Source organism: Bos mutus, chromosome 23 (genome assembly GCF_027580195.1).
Source record: "Bos mutus isolate GX-2022 chromosome 23, NWIPB_WYAK_1.1, whole genome shotgun sequence".
NCBI lineage: Eukaryota > Metazoa > Chordata > Mammalia > Artiodactyla > Bovidae > Bos > Bos mutus.
Window position 1 is genome coordinate 47175267 of NC_091639.1, and position 25449 is coordinate 47200715.

General features: G+C 41.3%; 1 protein-coding gene across 1 annotated transcript in view; it reads left to right on the plus strand.

Moving 5' to 3' along the window:
- PRIM2 (DNA primase subunit 2) overlaps positions 1–25449 on the plus strand; it is a 336446-nt gene that overhangs the window by 191098 nt on the left and 119899 nt on the right. The window contains exon 8 of the mRNA XM_005899721.3: positions 13879–13946. Coding sequence (XP_005899783.1) covers positions 13879–13946 — 68 coding nt within the window. The remainder of the gene's footprint in view (positions 1–13878; positions 13947–25449) is intronic.

Consider the following 25449-nt stretch of genomic DNA (forward strand, 5'->3'; position numbering starts at 1 on the left):
CATAGAAACCGAAGACTATTTAAACTAGACAAATACTCATTTCAGGTTGTAGAGCAAAGTCCTTAATGCTGAAAATCTTGTTATGATTGTATATCACTTTCTTGGAAGGCTGACAGTTGTGATTTATTAGTTTTTGATTTAGATTTAGTTTTGCTCAAAGTACGAATTTGAAAAGCTTTAGCAGGAAAAGTATACAGATAAAACCTTTTCTGGTTATCAATTTTTAATTAAAGTATAGTTGATTTGCAGTGTTGTATTAAATTCTGCTGTATAGCAAAATGATTCAGTTATATACATAGATCAGATCAGATCATATCAGTCACTCAGTCGTGTCCGACTCTTTGCGACCCCATGGATGGCAGCATGCCAGGCCTCCCTGTCCATCACCAGCTCCTGGAGTTCACCCAAACTCATGTGCATTGAGTCGGTGATGCCATCCAGCCATCTCATCCTCTGTAGTCTCTCCTCCTGCCCCCAATCCCTCCAAGAATCAGGGTCTTTTCTAATAAGTCAACTCTTTGCATGAGGTGGCCAAAGTACTGGAGTTTCAGCTTTAGCATCATTCCTTCCAAAGAAATCCCAGGGTTGATCGCCTTCAGAATGGACTGGTTGGATCTCCTTGCAGTCCAAGGGACTCTCAAGAGTCTTCTCCAACACCACAGTTCAAAAGCATCAATTCTTCAGCGCTCAGCCTTCTTCACAGTCCAACTCTCATATCCATACATGACCACTGGAAAAACCATAGCCTTGACTAGACGAACCTTTGTTGGCAAAGTAATGTCTCTGCTTTTCAATATGCTATCTAGGTTGGTCATAACTTTTCTTCCAAGGAGGAAGCGTCTTTGAATTTCATGGCTGCAGTCACCATCTGTAGTGATTTTGGAGCCCAGAAAAATAAAGTCTGACACTGTTTCCACTCTTTCCCCATCTATTTCCCATGAAGTGGTGGGACCGGATGCCATGATCTTCGTTTTCTGAATGTTGAGCTTTAAGCCAACTTTTTCACTCTCCACTTTCACTTTCACCAAGAGGCTTTTTAGTTCCTCTTCACTTTCTGCCATAAGGGTGGTGTCATCTGCATATCTGAGGTTATTGATATTTCTCCTGGCAATCTTGATTCCAGCTTGTGTTTCTTCCAGTCCAGCATTTCTCATGATGTACTCTGCATATAAGTTAAATAAACAGGGTGACGATATACAGCCTTGACGAACTCCTTTTCCTATTTGGAACCAGTCTGTTGTTCCATGTCCAGTTCTAACTGTTGCTTCCTGACCTGCATACAAATTTCTCAAGAGGCAGATCAGGTGGTCTGGTATTCCCATCTCTTTCAGAATTTTCCACAATTTATTGTGATCCACACAGTCAAAGGCTTTGGCATAGTCAATAAAGCAGAAATAGTTGTTTTTCTAGAACTCTCTTGCTTTTGTCATGATCCAGCGGATGTTGGCAATTTGATCTCTGGTTCCTCTGCCTTTTCTAAAACCAGCTTGAACATCAGGAAGTTCACGGTTCACATATTGCTGAAGCCTGGCTTGGAGAATTTTGAGCATTACTTTACTAGTGTGTGAGATGAGTGCAATTGTGCAGTAGTTTGAGCATTCTTTGGCATTGCCTTTCTTTGGGATTGGAATGAAAACTGACCTTTTCCAGTCCTGTGGCCACTGCTGAGTTTTCCAAATTTGCTATCATATTGAGTGCAGCACTTTCACAGCATCATCTTTCAGGATTTGAAATAGCTCAACTGGAATTCCATCACCTCCACTAGCTTTGTTCGTAGTGATGCTTTCTAAGGCCCACTTGACTTCACATTCCAGGATGTCTGGCTCTAGGTCAGTGATGACACCATCGTGATTATCTGGGTCGTGAAGATCTTTTTGTACAGTTCTTCTGTGTATTCTTGCCACTTCTTCTTAATATCTTCTGCTTCTGTTAGGTCCATACCATTTCTGTCCTTTATCGAGCTCATCTTTGCATGAAATGTTCCTTTGGTATCTCTGATTTTCTTGAAGAGATCCCTAGTCTTTCCCATCCTGTTGTTTTCCTCTATTTCTTTGCATTGATTGCTGAAGAAGGCTTTCTTATCTCTTCTTGCTATTCTTTGGAACTCTGCATTCAGATGCTTATATCTTTCCTTTTCTCCTTTGCTTTTTGCTTCTCTTCTTTTCACAGCTACTTGTAAGGCCTCCCCAGACAGCCATTTTGCTTTTTTGCATTTCTTTTCTATGGGAATGGTCTTGATCCCTGTCTCCTGTACAATGTCATGAACCTCATTCCATAGTTCATCAGGCACTCTGTCTATCAGATCTAGGCCCTTAAATCTATTTCTCACTTCCACTGGATAATCATAAGGGATTTGATTTAGGTCATACCTGAATGGTCTAGTGGTTTTCCCTACTTTCTTCAATTTAAGTCTGAATTTGGCAATAAGGAGTTCATGGTCTGAGCCACAGTCAGTTCCTGGTCTTCTTTTTGCTGACTGTATAGAGCTTCTCCATCTTTGGCTGCAAAGAATATAATCAATCTGATTTCGGTGTTGACCACCTGGTGATATCCATGTATAGAGTCTTCTCTTGTGTTGTTGGAAGAGGGTGTTTGTTATGACCAGTGCATTTTCTTGGCAAAACTCTATTAGTCTTTGTCCTGCTTCATTCCGTATTCCAAGGCCAAATTTGCCTGTTACTCCAGGTTTTCTTGACTTCCTACTTTTGCATTCCAGTCCCCTATAATGGAAAGGACATCTTTTTGGGTGTTAGTTCTAAAAGGTCTTGTAGGTCTTCATAGAACCGTTCAACTTCAGCTTCTTCAGCGTTACTGGTTGGGGCATAGACTTGGATTACTGTGATATTGAATTGTTTGCCTTGGAAACAAACAGAGATCATTCTGTCGTTTTTGAGATTGCATCCAAGTACTGCATTTTGGACTCTTTTGTTGACCATCATGGCCACTCCATTTCTTCTGTGGGATTCCTGCCTGCAGTAGTAGATATAATGGTCATCTGAGTTAAATTCACCCATTCCCAGTCCATTTCAGTTCACTGATTCCTAGAATGTCGACATTCAGTCTTGCCATCTGTTGTTTGACCACTTCCAATTTGCCTTGATTCATGGACCTGACATTCCAGGTTCCTATGCAATATTGCTCTTTACATCATCGGACCTTGCTTCTATCACCAGTCACATCCACAGCTGGGTATTGTTTTTGCTTTGGCTCCATCCCTTCATTCTTTCTGGAGTTATTTCTCCAATGATCTCCAGTAGCATATTGGGCACCTACTCACCTAAGGAGTTTCTCTTTCAGTATCCTATCATTTTGCCTTTTCATACTGTTCATGGGGTTCTCAAGGCAAGAATACTGAAGTGGTTTGCCATTCCCTTCTCCAGTGGACCACATTCTGTCAAATCTCTCCACCATGACCCGCCCGTCTTGGGTTGCCCCACGGACATGGCTTAGTTTCATTGAGTTAGATAAGGCTGTGGTTCTAGTGTGATTAGATTGACATACATACATGATTTAAAAAAAAATCTTTTCAATTATGGTTTGTCATAGGATATAGAATATAGTTATATGTGGAATCTAAAATATGACATAGATGAACCTAGATACTCTTTTATTTTCATCATTAATGGGATTACACAGTTGCAAGTTTCTGACCCCTCATACAGTAGTAGCAATTTGGGCTTGGAGAGGACTGTCAGAAGAAACAATGGAAACAGCAGTCTTTAAAATGAAGTTTACATTTTGTCATCAAAAGGTCAGCAGATGACTTTCACTCTAAAGAGCTTTGGAATAGCATTATTACCTCATTTCACTAACATGCAGAGATGTGTGCTCTTTTTGTTAGTATTTACCTTATATATTGAGGTGCTCCTATGTTGGTATATATATGTTTATAACTTTTATATCTTCTTCTTGGATTGAGCCCTCGATCATTATGTAGTGTCCTTATGTGTCTCTTATAACAGTCTTTGTTTTAAAGTCTGTTTTGTCTGATATGAGTATTGTTACTCTAGCTTTCTAATGAATTCCATTTGCATGGAATACCTCTTCCTAGGCCCATACTTTCAGTCTGTAAGTATCCTTAGGTCTGAGGTGGGTGTCTTGTAGACATCATGTATATAGGTCTGGTTTTTGTATCGATCCAGCTGGTCTGTGTCTTTTGGTTGGTGCATTTAATCTATTTACATTTAAAGGTAATTATCAATGTGAACCATGCTATTGCCATTTTCTTAATTGTTTTGGCTTTATTGTTTGTAGGTCTTTTCCTTCTTTTGTGTTTTCTGTTTAGAGTAGTTCCTTTAGCATTTATTGTAAAACTGGTTTCAGTTCAGTTCAGTCACTCAGTCGTGTCTGACTCTTTGCAACCCCATGAGTCGCGGCATGCCAGGCCTCCCTGTCCTTCACCAACTCCCAGAGTTCACTGAGACTCACGTCCATCGAGTCAGTGATGCCATCCAGCCATCTCATCCCCTGTCGTCCCCTTCTCCTCCTGCCCCCAATCCCTCCCAGCATCAGGGTCTTTTCCAATGAGTCAACTCTTCGCATGAGGTGGCCGAAGTACTGGAGTTTCAGCTTTAGCATCATTCCTTCCAACGAAATCCCAGGGCTGATCGCCTTCAGAATGGACTGGTTGGATCTCCTTGCAGTCCAAGGGACTCTCAAGGGTCTTCTCCAACACCATAGTTCAAAAGCATCAATTCTTCAGCGCTCAGCCTTCTTCACAGTCCAACTCTCACATCCATACATGACTACTGGAAAAACCATAGCCTTGACTAGATGAACCTTTGTCAGCAAAGTAATGTCTCTGCTTTTGAATATGCTATCTAAGTTAGTCATAACTCTGGGTCGTGAAGATCTTTTTGTACAGTTCTTCTGTGTATTCTTGCCATCTCTTCTTAATATCTTCTGCTTCTGTTAGGTCCATACCATTTCTGTCCTTTATCAGGCTCATCTTTGCATGAAATGTTCCTTTGGTATCTCTGATTTTTCTTGAAGAGATCCTAGTCTTTCCCATTCTGTTGTTTTCCTCTATTTCTTTGCATTGATTGCTGAAGAAGGCTTTCTTATCTCTTCTTGCTATTCTTTGGAACTCTGCATTCAGATGTTATATCTTTCCTTTTCTCCTTTGCTTTTTGCTTCTCTTCTTTTCACAGCTATTTGTAAGGCCTCCCCAGACAGCCATTTTGCTTTTTGCATTTCTTTTCTATGGGGATGGTCTTGATCCCTGTCTCTGTACAATGTCATGAACCTCATTCCATAGTTCATCAGGCACTCTATCTATCAGATCTAGGCCCTTAAATCTATTTCTCACTTCCACTGTATAATCATAAGGGATTTGACTTCTTTTTTGCTGACTGTATAGAGCTTCTCCATCTTTGGCTGCAAAGAATATAATCAATCTGATTTCGGTGTTGACCACCTGGTGATATCCATGTATAGAGTCTTCTCTTGTGTTGTTGGAAGGGTGTTTTGTTATGACCAGTGCATTTTCTTGGCAAAACTCTATTAGTCTTTGCCCTGCTTCATTCCGTATTCAAGGCCAAATTTGCCTGTTACTCCAGGTGTTTCTTGACTTCCTACTTTTGCATTCCAGTCCCCTATAATGAAAGGACATCTTTTTGGGTGTTAGTTCTAAAAGGTCTTGTAGGTCTTCATAGAACCGTTCAACTTCAGCTTCTTCAGCGTTACTGGTTGGGGCATAGACTTGGATTACTGTGATATTGAATGGTTTGCCTTGGAAACAAACAGAGATCATTCTGTCGTTTTGAGATTGCATCCAAGTACTGCATTTTGGACTCTTTTGTTGACCATGATGGCCCTCCATTTCTTCTGAGGATTCCTGCCTGCAGTAGTAGATATAATGGTCATCTGAGTTAAATTCACCCATTCCAGTCCATTTCAGTTCACTGATTCCTAGAATGTCGACATTCACTCTTGCCATCTCTTGTTTGACCACTTCCAATTTGCCTTGATTCATGGACCTGACATTTCCAGGTTCCTATGCAATATTGCTCTTTACATCATCGGACCTTGCTTCTATCACCAGTCACATCCACAGCTGGGTATTGTTTTTGCTTTGGCTCCATCCCTTCATTCTTTCTGGAGTTATTTCTCCAATGATCTCCAGTAGCATATTGGGCACCTACTGACCTGGGAGTTTCTCTTTCAGTATCTATCATTTTGCGCCCTTCTCCAGTGGACCACATTCTGTCAAATCTCTCCACCATGACCCTTCTTGAGTTAGATAAGGCTGTGGTTCTAGTGGATTAGATTGACATTACTGATTTAAAAAAATCTTTTCAATTATGGTTTGTCATAGGATATAGAATATAGTTATATGTGGAATCTAAAATATGACATAGATGAACCTAGATACTCTTTTATTTTCATCATTAATGGGATTACACAGTTGCAAGTTTCTGACCCCTCATACAGTAGTAGCAATTTGGGCTTGGAGAGGACTGTCAGAAGAAACAATGGAAACAGCAGTCTTTAAAATGAAGTTTACATTTTGTCATCAAAAAGGTCAGCAGATGACTTTCACTCTAAAGAGCTTTGGAATAGCATTATTACCTCATTTCACTAACATGCAGAGATGTGTGCTCTTTTTGTTAGTATTTACCTTATATATTGAGGTGCTCCTATGTTGGTATATATATGTTTATAACTTTTATATCTTCTTCTTGGATTGAGCCCTCGATCATTATGTAGTGTCCTTATGTGTCTCTTATAACAGTCTTTGTTTTAAAGTCTGTTTTGTCTGATATGAGTATTGTTACTCTAGCTTTCTAATGAATTCCATTTGCATGGAATACCTCTTCCTAGGCCCATACTTTCAGTCTGTAAGTATCCTTAGGTCTGAGGTGGGTGTCTTGTAGACATCATGTATATAGGTCTGGTTTTTGTATCGATCCAGCTGGTCTGTGTCTTTTGGTTGGTGCATTTAATCTATTTACATTTAAAGGTAATTATCAATGTGAACCATGCTATTGCCATTTTCTTAATTGTTTTGGCTTTATTGTTTGTAGGTCTTTTTCCTTCTTTTGTGTTTTCTGTTTAGAGTAGTTCCTTTAGCATTTATTGTAAAACTGGTTTCAGTTCAGTTCAGTCACTCAGTCGTGTCTGACTCTTTGCAACCCCATGAGTCGCGGCATGCCAGGCCTCCCTGTCCTTCACCAACTCCCAGAGTTCACTGAGACTCACGTCCATCGAGTCAGTGATGCCATCCAGCCATCTCATCCCCTGTCGTCCCCTTCTCCTCCTGCCCCCAATCCCTCCCAGCATCAGGGTCTTTTCCAATGAGTCAACTCTTCGCATGAGGTGGCCGAAGTACTGGAGTTTCAGCTTTAGCATCATTCCTTCCAACGAAATCCCAGGGCTGATCGCCTTCAGAATGGACTGGTTGGATCTCCTTGCAGTCCAAGGGACTCTCAAGGGTCTTCTCCAACACCATAGTTCAAAAGCATCAATTCTTCAGCGCTCAGCCTTCTTCACAGTCCAACTCTCACATCCATACATGACTACTGGAAAAACCATAGCCTTGACTAGATGAACCTTTGTCGGCAAAGTAATGTCTCTGCTTTTGAATATGCTATCTAAGTTAGTCATAACTTTGCTTCCAAGGAGGAAGCGTCTTTGAATTTCATGGCTGCAGTCACCATCTGTAGTGATTTTGGAGCCCAAAAAAATAAAGTCTGACATTGTTTCCACTGTTTCCCCATCTATTTCCCGTGACGTGGTGGGAACGGATGCCACGATCTTCGTTTTCTGAATGTTGAGCTTTAAGCCAACTTGTTCACTCTCCACTTTCACTTTCATCAAGAGGCTTTTTAGTTCCTCTTCACTTACTGAATTCTCTTAACTCTTGCTTGTCTGTAAGACTTTTGATTTCTCCATTAAATCTGATAGAGAGGTTTGGTGGGTAGAGTGTTCTAGGTTGTAGGTTCTTCCCTTTCATCAAGTGAAATGTATCGTGCCATTCCTTTTGGGCTTGTAGAGTTTCTGTTGAGAAGTCAGCTGATACTCTCATGGGACTTCCCTTCTATGTTATTTGTCTTTTTGCCCTTATTGCTTTTAATATTTTATCTTTGTCTTTAATTTTTGTCAGTTTGAGTACTATGTGTCTTGGTGTGTTCCTCCTTGGGTTTATCCTGCCTGGAACTCTCTGTGCTTCCTGGACTTGCTTGACTATTTCCTTTTCCTATGGTAGGGAAGTTTTCAGCTATAGTCTTCAAATGTTTTCTCAGGTCCTTTCTTTCTTTCTTCTCCTTCTTCTTTTCCTTTCCTTCTTCTCCTATAATGTGAATATTGGTTGTTTAATGTTGACCCAGAGGTCTCTCAGGCTGTCTTCCTTTATTTCATACTTTTTTCTGTATTATTCCATTTTGCAGCAGTGATTTCCACCGTTCTGTCTTCTAGGTCACTTATCTGTTCTTTTGCCTCAGTTATTCTGCTATTGATTCCTTCTAGTGTGTTGCTCATCTCTGTTTGTTTGTTCTTTAGTTTTTCTAGGTCTTCGGTAAACATTTCTTGCATCTTCTCAATCCTTGCCTTCATTCCTTTTCTGAGATCCTGGGTCATCTTCACTGTCATCATTCTGAATTCTTTTTCTGGAAGGTTGCCTATCTCCAGTTCATTCACTTCTTTTTCTGGGAATTTATCTTGTCCCTTCATCTGGGACATAGTCCAATTTCTTTTCATTTTGGTTAGCTTTCTGTGATTGTGGTTTTCGAGGCTGTGGGATTATAGTTCTTGCTTCTTCTGTCTGCCCTCTGGTGGGTGAGTTTAAGAGGCTAGTGCAAGCTTCCTGATGGGAAGGAAGGACTGGCTGTGGGGAAAACTGGGACTTGCCCTGGTGGGCAGGGCCATGCTCAGTAAAGAATCCAATTGTCTGCTGATGGGTGGGGCTGTGCTCCTTCCCTGTTAGTTATTTGGCCTGAGGCGACTCAGTCATGGAGTCTGTAGGCTTTGTGTGGGTGTTAAGTTGCTTCCTGGTGAGTGTTAAGGGGCCTCCCTGGTGGCTCAGAGGGTAAAGTGTGGCCGGGGTTCGATCCCTGGATTGGGAAGATCCCCTGGAGAAGGAAATGGCAGTCCACTCCAGTACTCTTGCCTGGAAAATCCCATGGATGGAGGAGCCTGGTAGGCTACAGTTCATGGGGTCACAAAGAGTCGGACATGACTGAGTGACTTCACTTGCACTTTAAGTTGCTTCAGTCACGTCTGACTCTGTGACTGTATGGACTGCAGCCTGTCAGGCTCCCCTGTCCATGTGATTCTCCAGGCGAGAATACTGGAGTGGATTGCCATGCCCTCTTCCAGGGAATCTTCCCAACCCAGGGATCGAACCTGTGTCTCTTACCTCTCCTGCATTGGCAGTTGGGTTTTTACCACCGGTGCTAGCCGGCAAGCTCTGTGGTGGGGCTGATGGCGACCTCCAAGAGGATTTGCCCCAACGTGTGGCCAACACGTGCCTCCCAGGACTGGTGCTGCTGGTGCCTGAACCTGTGGCAGGCCACTGACCACCCATCCTGTGCAGGAGACCCTCTCACACTTGCAGGAAGGTCTGGCTGAGCCTCCTGTAGGGCCACTGCTCCTTTCCCCTGGGTCCTGGTGCACAGCAGGTCTGTTTGTGCCCTCCTAGAGTGGGGTTTCTATTTCCCCTAGTCCTGTGGAGGTCATGTAATCAAATCACATTGGCCTTCACAGTCAGTCTCTGGGATTCCCAGTCTTTTGCCGGATCCCTGGGCTGGGAAGCCTGATGTGGGGCCTAAAGCCTTCACAGCAATGACAGATCTCCAGTGTGGGCACCCACCTGGCGGGTGTGAGCTTTGCTTTTGTTGTGATTGCACCCCTCCTGCTGTCTCATTGTGGCTTCTCCTTTGTCCTGGGAAGTGGTGGTTTTTTTTTTTGGTGGGTTCCAGTGTCCTCCTGTTGATGGTTGTTGAACGGCTAGTTGAGATTTTGGTGTTCTTGCAGGAGAAGATGAGCTCACATCCTTCTACTCTGCTTGAACCATTTTTGTAAGATGTATTTTTAATACTAAAATAAATGAATAATCTTTGCTAGTTCATTTTATCATTTTGAAAACAAGACTAGGTTTATTCTTGAAGGCAGGAATTTTATTCTTATCTCTGACAGTATTCCCATTCACTGTGGTTTCGGTTTCATTGACAAAACCCTAATCTAAGATGTATGCTCTTTTTGAAAATGCTAATTGTTTTACAAGTTGAAAGCAGAACCTTTGGAAAACTCAGAAATCTTCCTCGATGTGATTTTACCCGGAACATTGATCCTTGTTTTAGGAATTACTGTTGTAAGTGATTCAAACTTGGAGATAGGTTTTGGGGGTTGGGAAGAGGTGGGCAGAGGACTGGATCGTTGAGGCTGCGTTTCGGAAACTGGAGCTGGGGCCCGTCTCTGCCTGCTCTGCCCTGCCTTGTCTGGTGGAGATGCTGAGCAGTCGTCTGCTTTGTCTTAACAGTTCAGCACAAGCGGAGGTTTCTAGGAAGCTATCTGATGAGAGAGTAGGTGTGATGATGTTAGCCTGAGGGAATTTTAAGTGATTTTTAACTCAGGGAGTGGGTAACTTTCATTTGAAAATTTCACTCGAGCCTTGGTATAAAAGGAAAGAATTGGAGGCAGAAATATGGTGAGTGGAGATGCTGTCTCCATAGTCCAGGACAAAGGAAACAGGCTCAGGTGGAGATGGGAGTATGATTTAGAAATATTTCCTACAGGGATTGAAGAGCTGTTTATAAATATTTTGCTGGTGTTTCTGTCTGCTTGCTTTCATTTAGCAAACATGGGTTGATTAGGAATCATGCTACATGGATTGACAGGAGCAACTGAAAAAGCCTAGACTGTCTGATTCATCTGTTTTCAGAAAATTGATTTTGAAATATCTAAATCAATTATTTTAACCATTTTAGAGCATAGCTTTAGTTCTGAACCATGAAACCTCTTGAACAATGAAAATGACATTTGTAAAGAGATTTGACATTAGCAGATATAGGTGTAGTAAAGTGTTTTATTTATAAAACCTTGATAAAATTTTCTTGTCATGAACTAGTAGACTTAACATTTTTGGGGGATACTAAGAGTCTTTTGGTTGCACTGAAATTGCAGCAGACTGTCTCACTTTATTAACTGTTCATATGTTTTGACTCACAGAATTAGGATTTTTCATTATTATTAGATACAATATATAAAAATGACTCCATATTTTGCATTTTGGTCAACATTTTTTCACAATATAGTATTTATTAGATGTTTTTAAAGCAATAGTTTTATTTATAAAATGTTGAAAATTAGGTTTGATGAATTAAATTAATTGATGAATTACTTTTAATTAACAAAATGATTAAAGAGACAGGTTACCCTATATATATGCTGAAGCTGAAACTCCAATACTTTGGCCACCTGATGCAAAGAGCTGACTCATTTGAAAAGACCCTGATGCTGGGAAAGATTGAAGGTGGGAGGAGAAGGGGACGACAGAGGATGAGATGGTTGGATGACATCACCGACTCTACGAACATGGGTTTGGGTGAACTCCGGGAGTTGGTGATGGACACAGAAGCCTGGCGTGCTGCAGTCTGTGGAGTCGCAGAGGGTCAGAAACAACTGATAACCTGTATAAAACCAGAGGATATCCTTCAGTTTCTTTTTTTGTCTTAAGAAGGTTCTCTTTTGTGAATTATCAAATGGTTTATTAGTAGAATACAAGAGCTATATATTTGATACAGTTGAATCCAAAAGAAATCTTTTACTTTTGGTGTTTTATTTAGGTGACTTAAGTATCTTATTACTTTGAATGAATGTTTTAAATTTCTTTAGTTCAAATTCTTGTAGAATAAGAGGACTTCCTCAAGAAAAGAGAGAAATATAGATACAGGGACATATAATGTTAATATTATTGCACTCAAATATATCAGAGGCTCACATTTCCATGATACACTTTCAACCTGACACAGTATTTAGGAATAAGGCTTTGGCTCTTACGTTTTGTTTATAGATCAATTGGGGGTCATATTTCAGTGCTGAATACTTTGAATTGCCTTCATATCAGTTCAGTTCAGTCACTCAGTCATGTCCGACTTTTCGAAACCATGGACTGTGGCATGCCAGGCTTGCGTGTCCATCACCAACTCCCGGAGTTTACTCAAACTCATGTCCATAGAGTCGGTGATGCCATCCAGCCATCTCCTCCTCTGTTGTCTCCTTCTCTTCCTGCCTTCAATCTTTCCCAGCATCAGGATCTTTTCCAATGAGTCAGTTCTTCACATCAGGTGGCCAAAGTATTGGAGTTTCAGCTTCAGCATCAGTCCTTCCAATGAATATTGGATTTCCTTTAGGATGGACTGGTTTGATCTTCTTGCAGTCAAAGGGACTCTCAAGAGTCTTCTCCAACACCATAGTACAAAAGCATCAGTTCTTCGGCACTCAGCTTTCTTTATAGTCCAACTCTCATATCCATGCATGACTATTGGAAAAACCATAGTTTGACTCGATGGATATTTGTTGGCAAAGTAATGTATTTGCTTTTTAATAAGCTGTCTAGGTTGGTCATAACTGTTCTTCCAAGGAGCAAGTGTCTTAATTTCATGGCTGTAGTCACCATCTACAGTGATTTTGGAGCCCCCAAAAATAAAGTCTTCCACTGTTTCCATTATTTCCCCATCTATTTGTCATGAAGTGATGGGGCCGGATGCCTTGATCTTCATTTTTTGAATGATTAGTTTGAAGCCATTGTTTTCACTCTCCTCTTTCACTTTCACCAAGAAGCTCTTTAGTTCTTGTTCACTTTCTGCCATAAGGGTGGTGTCATCTGCATATCTGAGGTTATTTATATTTCTCCCCGTAATCTTGATTCCAACTTGTGCTTCATCCAGCCCAGCGTTTCTCATGATGTACTCTGCATATAAGTTAAATAAGCAGGATGACAATATACAGACTTGATGTACGCCTTTCCCGATTTGGAATGAGCATGTTGTTCCATGTCCAGTTCTAACTGTTGCTTCCTGACCTGCATACAGATTTCTTAGGAGGCAGGTCAGGTGGCCTGGTAGTCCCATCTCTTGAAGTATTTCCCACAGTTTGCTGTGATCCACACAGTCAAAGGCTTTGGCATAGTTAATAAAGCAGAAATAGATGTTTTTCTGGAATTCTCTTTCTTTTTTGATGATCCAGCGGATGTTGGCAATTTGATCTCTGGTTCCTCTGCCATTTTAAAATCCAGCTTGAACATCTGGAAGTTCATGGTTCATATATTGTTGAAGCCTGGCTTGGAGAATTTTGAGCATTACTTTGCAAGAGTGTGAGATGTGTGAATTGCCTTAATATGGTTTCTTATAGTAACATTGTTGTCAAAATGAAGGAATCAGTGTTTGTTTGTGTGTGTATGTATGTGTATGCATACACTTCTGCATGTAACCAGTTTCACAGTGGCTGAGCTATAAATGAAAGTCTCTCTCCCTAATTTCTTCATCATCCTAGGATTCAGTGCTACATGATTGGTTGTTATAGATTTAGAAGTTTTTCCATTTTTATTTTCAAAGATAATATTTTTGTGACCAGAGGCTTTTTCATGAACTCAGGTGGATGCTTCCCTCTTACTCTCTGTTTTGCCCCCTTTTTGTTTACTTCCAGACTCAGGACATATGTAAGATTGACTCTGTAAAGCTCAGGTCATATGGTTAGCTTTAATGAAAGAATGGATCAGCTTTCTTTAAAATTCTTTGATTTAAAAATTGGGAAAAAGTGTCCTTAAGTTTTAGGAACACCCTCTCCTTCCATTCTCTTGTCCCCATTTTGCATTTATTATTCAAATAAGTTCAGTCTGAGGCCTTTGGTGTGGTTATTCACCCACTTCTCTGCTTTCAGTTAACAGCCAGGTCCTTGCCTGCCGTGCAGTCCGACGAGAGACTCCAGCCTCTGCTCAACCACCTCAGGTAACAACACAAAGGCACCCTGTCGTGCGTGCAAGTGCCCCTCCAGCACAGCGGGTAAAGCACCGCTGTGGGTGAAGCGCCTTGCAGGGCTAGAAACTTTACAAAGGTTTTCTTTTCCTCTTCTTTCTTCCCCCCTTTAATTCTGTGATTTAAGTTCTTAGTGCCATGTGCTTGTTACCCTTAACTTCAGTGTACTATAGAAAGTTCTTTTAATTGAATAAAAGTGTGTAGAACTGGTTGTTAAGTTAAAATGAGTAGCGATGACTGACTTGAGAAAGGTTTCAAAGGGAATGAGCCAATTTCTTAACTGTGAGACTAAGGCAGACTTGAGGAACCTGCATATGTTTTATTGGGAGTAGTTCAGATAAGTTTTATTTGTTTTCTAAATTGAAAAAAAATTATCCTCATTATTTAAAAAGCAAACTTAGAAAATATGGAAAAGGAGGAAGAAAAGCATGTCATCACTATACTATTATGTAATTAGCTATTTTTTTCATTTTTTATGTTACTAAAATCTCTTGAAAAGCTTAATTTTATTTTCTTGTATGGTTATCCTATAGTGTATTTATCGTTCATTATGGAGTATTTAGACCACTGTTCATTCTTTTCACTAGTACAAAAAATATTGTATGTAAATCTTTATCTGTATTTTTGATCATTTTCTTAGCATAGGTTTTCAAAAGTGGAATTTGTCAAAGTTTATGAATCATTTTAAAGGTTTAAGTATATTTATTTCTTTTTCAAAAACCTTATTCTACTTATGCTCTCATATTGTACAAGATCCTCCATGTTGCTGTACCATGAACAGATGGGACAGTGAAAACAGTTGCTAATTTAATAGGTTTACCATAGAGATACTATTGGTATCATGTACCTTGCATTGACTGTATTAAGAGTGATTTTAAAACATTTTAATTATCCATTTTATTTTAAAGTAATTTTAATTCTCTGTATCTTTGCCTATTTATTGATAGCATTTCTTGGTTTTATTTGATCTTATGTACTTTAGATATAAATACCAGCTTCCCTGGTGGCTCAGCGGGTAAAGAATCCCTCTGTAATGCAGGAAACACAGGAGACATGGATGGGTTTGATCCCTGGGTTGGAAAGATCCCCTGGAGGAGGAAATGGCAACCTACTCCAGTATTCTTGCCTGGAGAATCCCCATGAACAGAGAAGCCCGGCAGACTACAGTAACATAGGGTCACAAAGAGTCAGACAGGACTGAGCAAATGAGCACAGACTTTAGATATAAAGGGTAGTAACTCTTCATTGTTTTTGTTACAAAGATTTTTTTCTGAAAGTTTTCTTTATTATGTTGCATTATCTAGCATGCCTAAATTTTCAAGTTTTATGTAGCTAAGCACCTTTAGTGTTTTCCTTTATGGTTTCTTTTTATTCTTCTGAAACCTAGAGTGCCACTGCTTGGTCAGAAATTGGCCTGGAGTTTATTTCCAGTATCTTTCAGTCCTCCCCCCTGCCTCCCCAGTCGGTCCCTCTTTTCCTCCTCTCCTGCCATCTCTGCAGTGGGGAGGGTGGGGTCCAGGCGAACACCTCTTGAGGGACTGGGAGCAGCCTGAATACTGCACAGTTGTTAACCTTCCTGAGAGCTCTGTGTCCTGGAGGTATCCTCCTCCCATCCCAGCCCCACTCCAGTGTCTCCCTCTGGTGCCAGCTTTGCCCTCTCTGTACTGTTTCACGTCATCACTGCAGGGATTCTGTTACTTCTCAGTTTAAAAGGATTTTGTCTCCCCATTTTCCCATGGGATGAGGTGAGAACACCTCAGCCTGGCATACAAGGTCCTTCAGGAAGGAACCGGCCTGACTCTGGACTTCGTCTCAGTGCTGACACCCTGACTTCTTCTGCCAGTGGGGCCCCTGGGGCTCTTCCCGAGTGCCAGGCTTGTGCTTGCCTCCTGCGGGGACTGCTCTTCCCCCTTCCTCTACTTCTGTGACCCGCCTAAAGACCACTTGTCTTCATTTGCCTCCTCTGATGACCTCTTCCAGACCACCTGGTTCTCACCCTACTCCTGCCCAGTGTCCATTCGTGTTTTCACGTGTGTTCCTGTAATAACCAGTGGCTCCTCTGTCACAGGACTTGTGCTGTTGTCATTGCTTGCTTCTTCATCTGATTTCTCCAGTAAAGTATGAGAGCTGCAAAGTGCCTTTCATGATAGGTCTTCCATATGTTTTGTTGAATAAATGAATATATATCATACCAGTGATATTTTTAAAAATAGTTTTTTCATTTATTTATAACTGTGCTAGTTCTTTGTTGCTTTGTGTGGGCTTTGTCTTGGTTGAGGTAAGTAGGGTCTGCTCTTTGTTGAGGTGTGAGGGCTTCTCATTGCCGTGGCTTCTCTTGTTGCTGCGCACAGGCTCGAGGGTGTGTGGGCTTCGGAAGTTGCAGCTCTCAGGCTCCCGAGTGCGGGTTCAGTAGTTGTGGTGCAGGGGCTCAGTAGCCCCGTGGTGTGTAGGATCTTCCCGGACCAGTGAATGAACCCACGTCCCTGCATTGGTAGGTGGATTCTTACCCACTGTGCCACCAAAGAAGTGCTGTTTTGTTGCTTTTTTCCTGCATAAAGTTCTTATAATTTATATAATTTATAAATTATATTATTACAGTTCTTTCTTCTGTAAAACCACTAATTCAGAAGACATAGACCTAAAGGATTGGATCTTACCTCCAGTCAGTGCTCAGTCCTGTGCAATAATGGTGGATTCCTCTTCCTCTACCCCAGTCTGGTCATTGTCAACAAGAATTTAGATTAACTACTGACACTTCTTGAGTCCTTGAAACATGCAGAAACTGTACATTCATTTAGGGCTTTCATTCTCTGTGGAATTCACTCATGGCTGGTTGCCAGGCAACCAGGGCTGGATGCTACATGTAATATGCACCAACCGATGTTGCTGTTTTTATTATTATTTAATCAAATGGTTTCTTGTTTTATTACCATGTCAGAGTCATCTGTATGTAGCTGATGTGCATAGTTTGTGGCTTCCTATTATACAAAGTAACCTTGTGAAAGTCTTTCAAGCATACTGAATTGTCTCTTTAGGCTGTTTAAATATAATGTTTTTCTCTTACCTTATTTTTGCTTAGGTCAAAATAGGAAAGAGTACTGTTTAGTTTGAAAGATGATAATGATAATCTTGTTAGAAAAAATAATCATCATTCATTTGTATGAACTGTATAGTTTAAATATAACCTAGAGAGGAAGAACATTAGGAGGTTGAAATTGAAATCATTATTAGGTATAATTTTGTTTAGTGCCTTTAATGATCAAAGAGGAATGATGAGTAGCATTTTCATTAAGTTTGTCAATAAAACTAATATGGTGGATGACACCAATACCTGTAAAAATGAAAGTAGCTATAGGGAAATTGTCAAGTCATTTTACAGGATTTAGACATTGAAAGAGAATTATTATAACATTTTTCCAACCTAGTAATTTGGGATATTGCTTAACAATATACATAATTCTGAGAATGTAGAGGCATTGTGCCCAGATTTTCTTAGCTGAACTTACTTCTATAGTTAAAAGTTAAATTATCCACAGGAAAGCATTTTGCTTCAATCTCTTATGGAAATGCAAGCTCTTCATTAGTGGCATCCCATCAGGAACTGAGTGCCTATATTGTGCTTGGAATAAAAAAATGACACAATTTCTGTTCTCAAGAAATTTGCATTTTGATTTCATTTAAGTGTGTTTAGTTTCATTTAAGAGGTTTATGAATGTAACGTGTTAAGTGCCTGTGGCAGAAGGTAGTAGAACAAAATGGTGAATATGTTTTTCAAATAAATTCTTGGTGAAAATGAAAAATGTGTTTTATTTTTACTTAGAAAAACTGAAGGAAATTTTTGGCCAACCCAATAAAATTTGGAAAAATAGAAACGAATTCTGCCTCACTAATATAGTTGCTGCTAGGTTTTTGTTGTAATCGTTGTGATCTCTGTGCATATTTTTATGTAATAAAAATTTAAATGGTTAAACTTTAAAAACATTCATTTTCACTTAATATATCATACCTATTATGATAAAGGAGATTACTTTTCACGGCTCTAATTTTAAGTGATTTGTAATACTTAGTTGAGGATGTATATATCTATCTTTACATCACCATTCCCATTTCACTGGATATTCTTAGGCTTTCTTTGTTGCCTAAGCCTGTGAAGAAAAATTGCAGACTCTGCGGCGTCTGCGGCCAGGTGAGGGCCTGGTGGAGAAGGGGCGCTGCGCTGATCCGTGAGGAGGAGGTGTCGCCCAGCAGCAGGCAGGGCGGGGAGTGGGGCGCCTTCCTGGGGCAGGAGAGGCGAGAGAGTGGCCATGCGCCTAGCAAGGGAAGCAGTCACTTGACGAAGACAGAATTCAGAATAATGAATTTTAAACCTTATAGTGCATCTGGATTAGAATTTTATTGTAGCCCTAACAAATTATCAGAAATTGAATGGATCAAAACAGCACTTACTTTTTTCATACAGGTCAGAAGTGTGACTTGGGCCTCCCCAGGCTAAAATCGAGGTGTCAGCAGGGCTGTGGTTCCTGTTGGAGGCTCGGGGGCAGAATCTGCTGCTGCGCTTATGTGCGTTGTTGGCTGGGTTTGGTTCCTTGTGGAGGTGGGCCTGAGGTCCTCCGCCCCTTGCAGGCTGTCGCCAGGGCCACATTCCTGCCTCTGCCGCCCTTGCCCCCATGGCCGCTCTGTGGTCCTCACGTGTGGTCCCCTGCCTCAGCCAGCAGTGGTGCCCCAGTCCTTCTCATTTATCAAGGGTGACTTATTTGGCTGCATATCTGCCTCCTCCCAGAGAAAGCTTTCTGCTTTATAGGCTCATGTGGTTGGATAGTCCACATGGAGACCCAGGAGAATCACCCCACCTCAAGGTCCCTCATCTTAATTACATCTTAATTACATCTTCAGTGGCCTTTTTGCTATGTAACCTATCGTGTTTATGGGTGAACATCTTTGGAAGCCATTGATCTGCCTATTACAGTGAGGGTTTTCTCTTGGATTGAAGACAGCTTTTAATATTATTCACTTTCATCAGTTTTACAAGTAAACCACTTCATTTATGTACAATACTGAATTACCCTGGGGTTTTATAGTTAGGTCACTTTGTTAGCTTAACATGTTGGAAAGTTGAAAAAATGGTTAACAGTGATTTTTATAAGAATATAAAGTACTGATTTTCTTTTCAGTGATATAGAAAGAAGATAGGAAAATCTTTCTTTGCTTGTTCAACTGGCCATCCAGCCGAGGCAAATAGATACCTTTGTAAATAGTAGACTTTGTAGTGAGATTGTATGTACTGGCTGTGACTTGGGAGTAGATTCAGGGTCACAAATCTTTTAGCATCTGAAGAATTAGTTTTGTTTATCATTGATTTAACACACGGGGACTACTTGGTGCCAGATATGATGTTAGGTTCTCGGGATACGTGTTCACTTCTGATCTTACAGAACTGATTGTTGGTCAGAAAAGGGAGAATCTTGACTAAAGTAATTACAGTAAATTATGGTGGCTGTTAGCGTAGGAGTGGCCCCTGACTCTGGGCTCACGGCCCCCACAGCACTGCGTCCATGCAGCTTGTTCCCAACCAGAGGGTCAAGTGTCCGTTCATTGCGAGTCCAGGGTTTCTTAGGCATTTATGCGTTGCGGATGCTGTCAGTCTTCCTGGAAAGCAAAGTTTATGATTATTTATGTTTTTCAAGTAGTTTCATTGCCTGTAGTTATTAAATTTCCCATTCTTTACTCTTTGATTTTCTTTACAATATTGATTGTCCTATAGTTAAGTAACAAAGAAAGTTATTTTATACTGTGTTAGGCATAAAGCCCTAACAAAGTACAAAATGGTGATGATACTATGGGAAACAGTTTTCCTTAAAAGCCTGGGAAAACGTTGTGGTAGTTACTGTGAAATATTAGCAGCTAAAGACTTTGCAGTGGAACTTTCTGTGATGATGGAAGTGTTCTGTACCCACACCACTCAACCCAGTAGCCAGCAGCTGCTTAGGCTGTTGAGTGCTTGAAGTATAGCTCCTGTGTTTTCATTTAAATTCATTTTTAAATGGTCGTAACTGATGCGTATTGGATTGGACAGCATGTTTCTCTGTCATACTTGAAATGTGTTTAGATAATCATGTATTTTAAAAAGTACAATAACGGTTTTTAGATGAATGGATTTGGATTTCTCAGTCTGTGATGGCTGTGCCCGTGGTCCTGGGGTGTGGGGTGCTGAGCTGCGGCAGCCCCGTCCCCGGGGTAGGTGGGCCCATCACCTGGAGCCGTCCCCCGTGCTGGCCTTGCTGGAGGAGCGCGGTCGGGGTGTTCAGGCTACCCAGGTGGTGAGCTGCCTGGTGCCACATGTGACCTGTGGGAATTTTGCAAGTCTACGTGTTTGTGTCCTGGTAACCGGACGCAATTCACGGTAAAAAGGAAACTAAATTTGATAGATTGGGCTGAGGTAAGCCAGACGGCCTGGACTCACCAAAGGTGAATGGTGCCCTCTTAGCTGTTCGTAGCTACCGTGTAGAAAGCAGCTCTAAAAAGATAATACAAAGGGAATAAGAAGCCCGTTTGTAGTTGAGCCCCTGTGGTCCTCCGTGGGCAGCAGACACATCGTCCACAGGAGGCCCCTGGGGACCTGGGTCATAGGGCGAGCTGGGTCCTCAGCCTCACGGGGGCTCCTCCTGGTCGCCAGCCCGCATTCCTGGGCCTCTGTGACGCTCTCAGCTCTGTTTGCTGTGCAGCAGTGTCGCTGGCCAAAATGGTCGTTTTTACGTGTTCATTTGATTTTGGTGTTTGTCTGGGGTGTATGTTCCATGAGAGCAAGGCATCTGTCTGTCCTCCTGTTTTCCTCTTTCCCTGTTATTGCAACATGGCCGCACCTCAGGGAATCTCCTGGATGAGCCGGTGCTGGGAGAAGACCCCTTCAGGTTTTAAAATTTACCTCTCACTTAGGTTTCTTACGGAGAAGGCAGTGGAACCCCACTCCAGTACTTTTGCCTGGAAAATCCCATGGACAGAGGAACCTGGTGGGCTGCAGTCCATGGGGTCGCTAAGAGTTGGTCACGACTGAGCGACTTCACTTTCACTTTTCACTTTCATGCATTGGAGAAGGCAATGGCACTCCACTCCAGTACTCTTGCCTGGAAAATCCCAGGGACGGAGGAGCCTGATGGGCTGCCGTCTATGGGGTTGCACAGAGTCGGACACGACTGAAGTGACTCAGCAGCAGCAGCAGTAGGTTTCTTAAGCTACTAAATGTTGAGACTGGATGAGATGGTAGTTTAGACGAAACGGTGAATTTTGTCAATTCCAAGGGAAAGCTCTTGGAAACACTAAGTAAAGAAACACTCTATACTTTGTAGAAATTCAGTGCTGGTTTTGCCTTTTGTTCTGGGACTTGGGACTCTTTCTTGGAGTCGATAGCTAACTGGGGAGAGTCCTTTCTTTCTTTTTGTCTGTGTGATTTTAGAAAGACCCCATTTTTTTTCCTCCAGTGACATATACAATTGTTGAAGACTGTATTTAAAAACAGAATAAAACCAAATCTGTTATGAAACTCGCTGTTTTGATCTGTGGAATGAAAGCCTTAACATGATGAGCCATTGGTAATGCTGTGCAAGAGCAAAGGAGTGTGCAGAAAGTGTGTGACGGGGTCTTTGGATGTGACTTGTCATAATCATCCTCATTAGCTGTCCCCTTCATCTCCTCTCCTTCCAAAAACCCCACCAAACCCCAATCTCATGTTCCTGGTTTTCTCTTATTAGGGAACAGCTGTGAGGGGGCATTGTAGCATGCCTCAGCCTGTGACAGCCCATCTCAGAAACGTCCCATCCTCTGTGAATTGTAGGGAAAAGAGACAGTGACCGTCAGTTCAGTGTCTTAGTTCTTCTGGATATTAGAGCTTTATTTCACTCCCACCCATCCTCAGCCTTTCATAACCAGTCTCTCAGGCAACCTTTTCTTTATTGTAATCATTTGACCATCCTGGGTCAAAGTCCAGTCAAAACAGCCTCTACTTAGGGAGTCATGTACTTGCAGAATATGCTGAGAATGTAAAGGAATATAAAAAAATGTAGTCATGAAAGTAGAGATCTTTTGGAGGGGCTTTAAGTGTATATGGTGAAAACACCTGTGTAGTGTTGTAGAGCTACTATCTTAATAGGGATGTTATGTGTATACTTTGTTATAAATCAATTTTATTGAAGTATAATTTATGTACAATGAAATGTACTCATTTTAAGGGTGCAGTTCTATGACTTTTGACAATGTGAGGTACAGATATTTTTGATAGAAAAATGAAATGCATCTCAGTGCTCTTGCAGTTCATTGGACTGTTGCAGCTTAGAAATTGGAATGAATAAGAAAATATGGACCACATGGGAAAATATGAGGCCAGCCTGAAACAAGGAAGAGTAGTAATTGTAATGTTTGTAGTCCTTGCCTGATGTGGAAACCCATGTCAGCCTGGGTTTTTATTGGGTTTGTGTGCCTCTTGTCTCTTAGTTGTAAGGAAATATACATCATTATCCTTCTTATTGTCTGCTGGTAGTTTTTTAGAGAGAATTTTTTTTTTTTTTTACAAAATGGATTAAACTTCATGCTTATGGAAAAATAATTTACATTCAATTTATAATAGAATTTTATTGATTTTGTTCTCATTGGAGTAACTGCAGGCAAAATCACCTGGGCTAACATAAGTTGGATACCATTTTCAAGGGATTTAGATGTAGAAAGAAACTCATTCAATTTCAGTGGTGATAGCTGTTGAGTGAATTTTTCTGTGATACCCTCACAGCAGGAAATGATACATTGTAACTGTGGTTCCCTGATTTCCTGCCCACTGCTGAAATCGAGCCTGACAGGACTGTGCTTTCTGAATGTCTGAATAGCCTAGCTTAAGCAGTCAGAGTAATTTTTAATGCCAAAGTAGATAGAATTGTGACTGCAAAAGTAGATATATGGGTGACATACAAAACCTTTGTTTGCTCTTTCAAAATTGTTTTTCCATTTGTGCTGTGATTACACCTGAGTTTCTGTGAAAAGGCTGTATTGGAACTTGGTATGCTTTTATAGAATGATATAGGAAATTACAGTTCATTTTGAAAGATATATCAGCTTACTTTTTAATTTAAACAGAAATATGTTTCCTTAATGCAGAGGCCAGTTTTGATTACTTGTGATGCTTTCTTCACTGCTTTTTTATTTGATATCGGTTTTTAAATTATGATAACCTATAGCTGCCAGATGGAAAGGAGTAAACAGGAGTAAACGTCTTTCAAGACTACTGGTAGATAGTTGACACGGAAAGGAAATGTGTTTTATGTGTTACTGTTCTATGAACCTCAGAGTTTGTCTGTCATTGAGGAGGGAGGGCATGGAGATACTTTCTGAGGTTGGAAGGTGAGTTCTGTCCAGCCTGGGCCCCGGTCCTGTGGTCATACCTACCCCAGCATAGCTTCTTACAGATGAGAATGGAGAGTTGTGATTAAGTGTCTGTTGAGGCAGTCTGAGTGCAGGTTGGAAAAGAATTTCCAGACACAGAGAACTGCAGGAAAGAGTGAGTTTATTAAGAACAAAGAGCAGAGATAAAGTGGGCACTTTGAGCGCACAACTCCTGACAGGCCAGGGAGGGTTGACAGTTTTTGTGAGTTAGTAGCCAATTTTTATAGCCACAAGACAAAGAAAATTCCTGCTGGAAGGTTGGCTTTAGGTGATTGGTTGGGGTGCTAAAGGGTGTGGTGGTCAGGGGCTTTTGGCAATGGTAACAAAGAGGCCAAGTTAACTTCAGAGTGACCTTGGTTCAGCAGTGTTGAGGTGGACCATGAAGCCCAAAGACTCCCAGACAGAAATGTGCTACCCTCAACCCCTGAAGATTCAGGTTCATTCAGTTCAGTTCAGTCGCTCAGTCGTGGTCGACTCTTTGTGACCCCATGAACTGCAGCATGCCAGGCCTCCCTGTCCATCACCAACTCCCAGAGTCTACCCAAACCCATGTCCATTGAGTTGGTGATGCTATCCAACCATCTCATCCTCTACTGTCCCTTCTCCTCCTGCCCTCAGTCTTTCCCAGCATCAGGCTCTTTTTAAATGAGTCAGCTGTTTGCATCAGGTGGCCAAAGTATTGGAGTTTCAGCTTCAGCATCAGTCCTTCCAATGAATATTCAGGACTGATTTCCTTTAGGATAGACTGGTTGAATCTCCTTATAGTCCAAGGGACTCTCAAGAGTCTTCTCCAACACCACAGTTCAAAAGCATCAATTCTTCAGCGCTCAGCTTTCTTTATAGTCCAACTCTCACATCCATACATGACCACTGGAAAAACCATAGCCTTGACTAGACAGACCTTTGTTGACAAAGGAATGTCTCTGCTTTTTAATATGCTGTCTAGGTTGGTCATAACTTTCCTTCCAAGGAGTAAGTGTCTTTTAATTTCATGGCTGCAGTCACCACCTGCAGTGATTTTGGAGCCCAGAAAAATTAAGTCAGCCACTATTTCCATTGTTTCCCCATCTATTTGCCATGAAGTGATGGGACCAAATGCCATGATCTTTGTTTTCTGAATGTTGAGCTTTAAGCCAACGTTTTCGCTCTCCTCTTTGACTTTTATCAAGAGGCTCTTTAGTTCTTCTTCACTTTCTGCCATAAGGGTGGTGTCATCTGCATATCTGAAGTTATTCATATTTTTCCTGGCAATCTTGATTCCAGCCTGTGCTTCCTCCAGCCCAGCGTTTCTCATGATGTACTCTGCATAGAAGTTAAATAAGCAGAGTGACAATATACAGCCTTGATGTACTCCTTTTCCGATTTGGAACCAGTCTGTTGTTCCATGTCCAGTTCTAACTGTTGCTTCCTGACCTGCATACAGGTTTCTCAAGATTCAAGTTACCTCCAGGCTAATCAGAATTCATGAAATTCGTAGAAATGGCGAACTGTGGCTCAAGTTTGGAACCTTGATTCTCAAGCACAGTGCTGCGAAAACAGATATATTAAGAGTCAGCTGGAGTTGCAGCTTGTATTCCGAATATGACCAGCAGAGTCTGACCTAACTTGGCAGACAAGAGTCCGGACAGGTCAGCTGGCATTTCTCCAGGTGGACCTAGTCCTCACGGGAGGACCTTGGCAGCCTTGGTCACTGTCTGCTCTCTGCGACCATGCTGCTCAGGAGAAGCAGTGAGCACCACAGACATGAGCCAGATGTGTAATTTTAAATTACTTCAGTCTCATTGATTTTAGTAATAATCTTATTTAACTCACTTCAACATGTAATTGGTATGAAAATTTATTAATGAAATGTTTTACATTATTTTTTCATAGTAAGTCTTGGAAATCCAGTGCAGACTTTACACCCATAGAATGTCTTAATTCTGACTAAGCTGCATTTCAAGTACCCAGTTGCTACAGTTGGCTGGTGGCTACCATGTTGGACATGCAGCTTGGCACAGCTGGGTCCCACTGAAACCTGCAGTGTTTACAGTTGGAGTTTGGCACCGTGAAA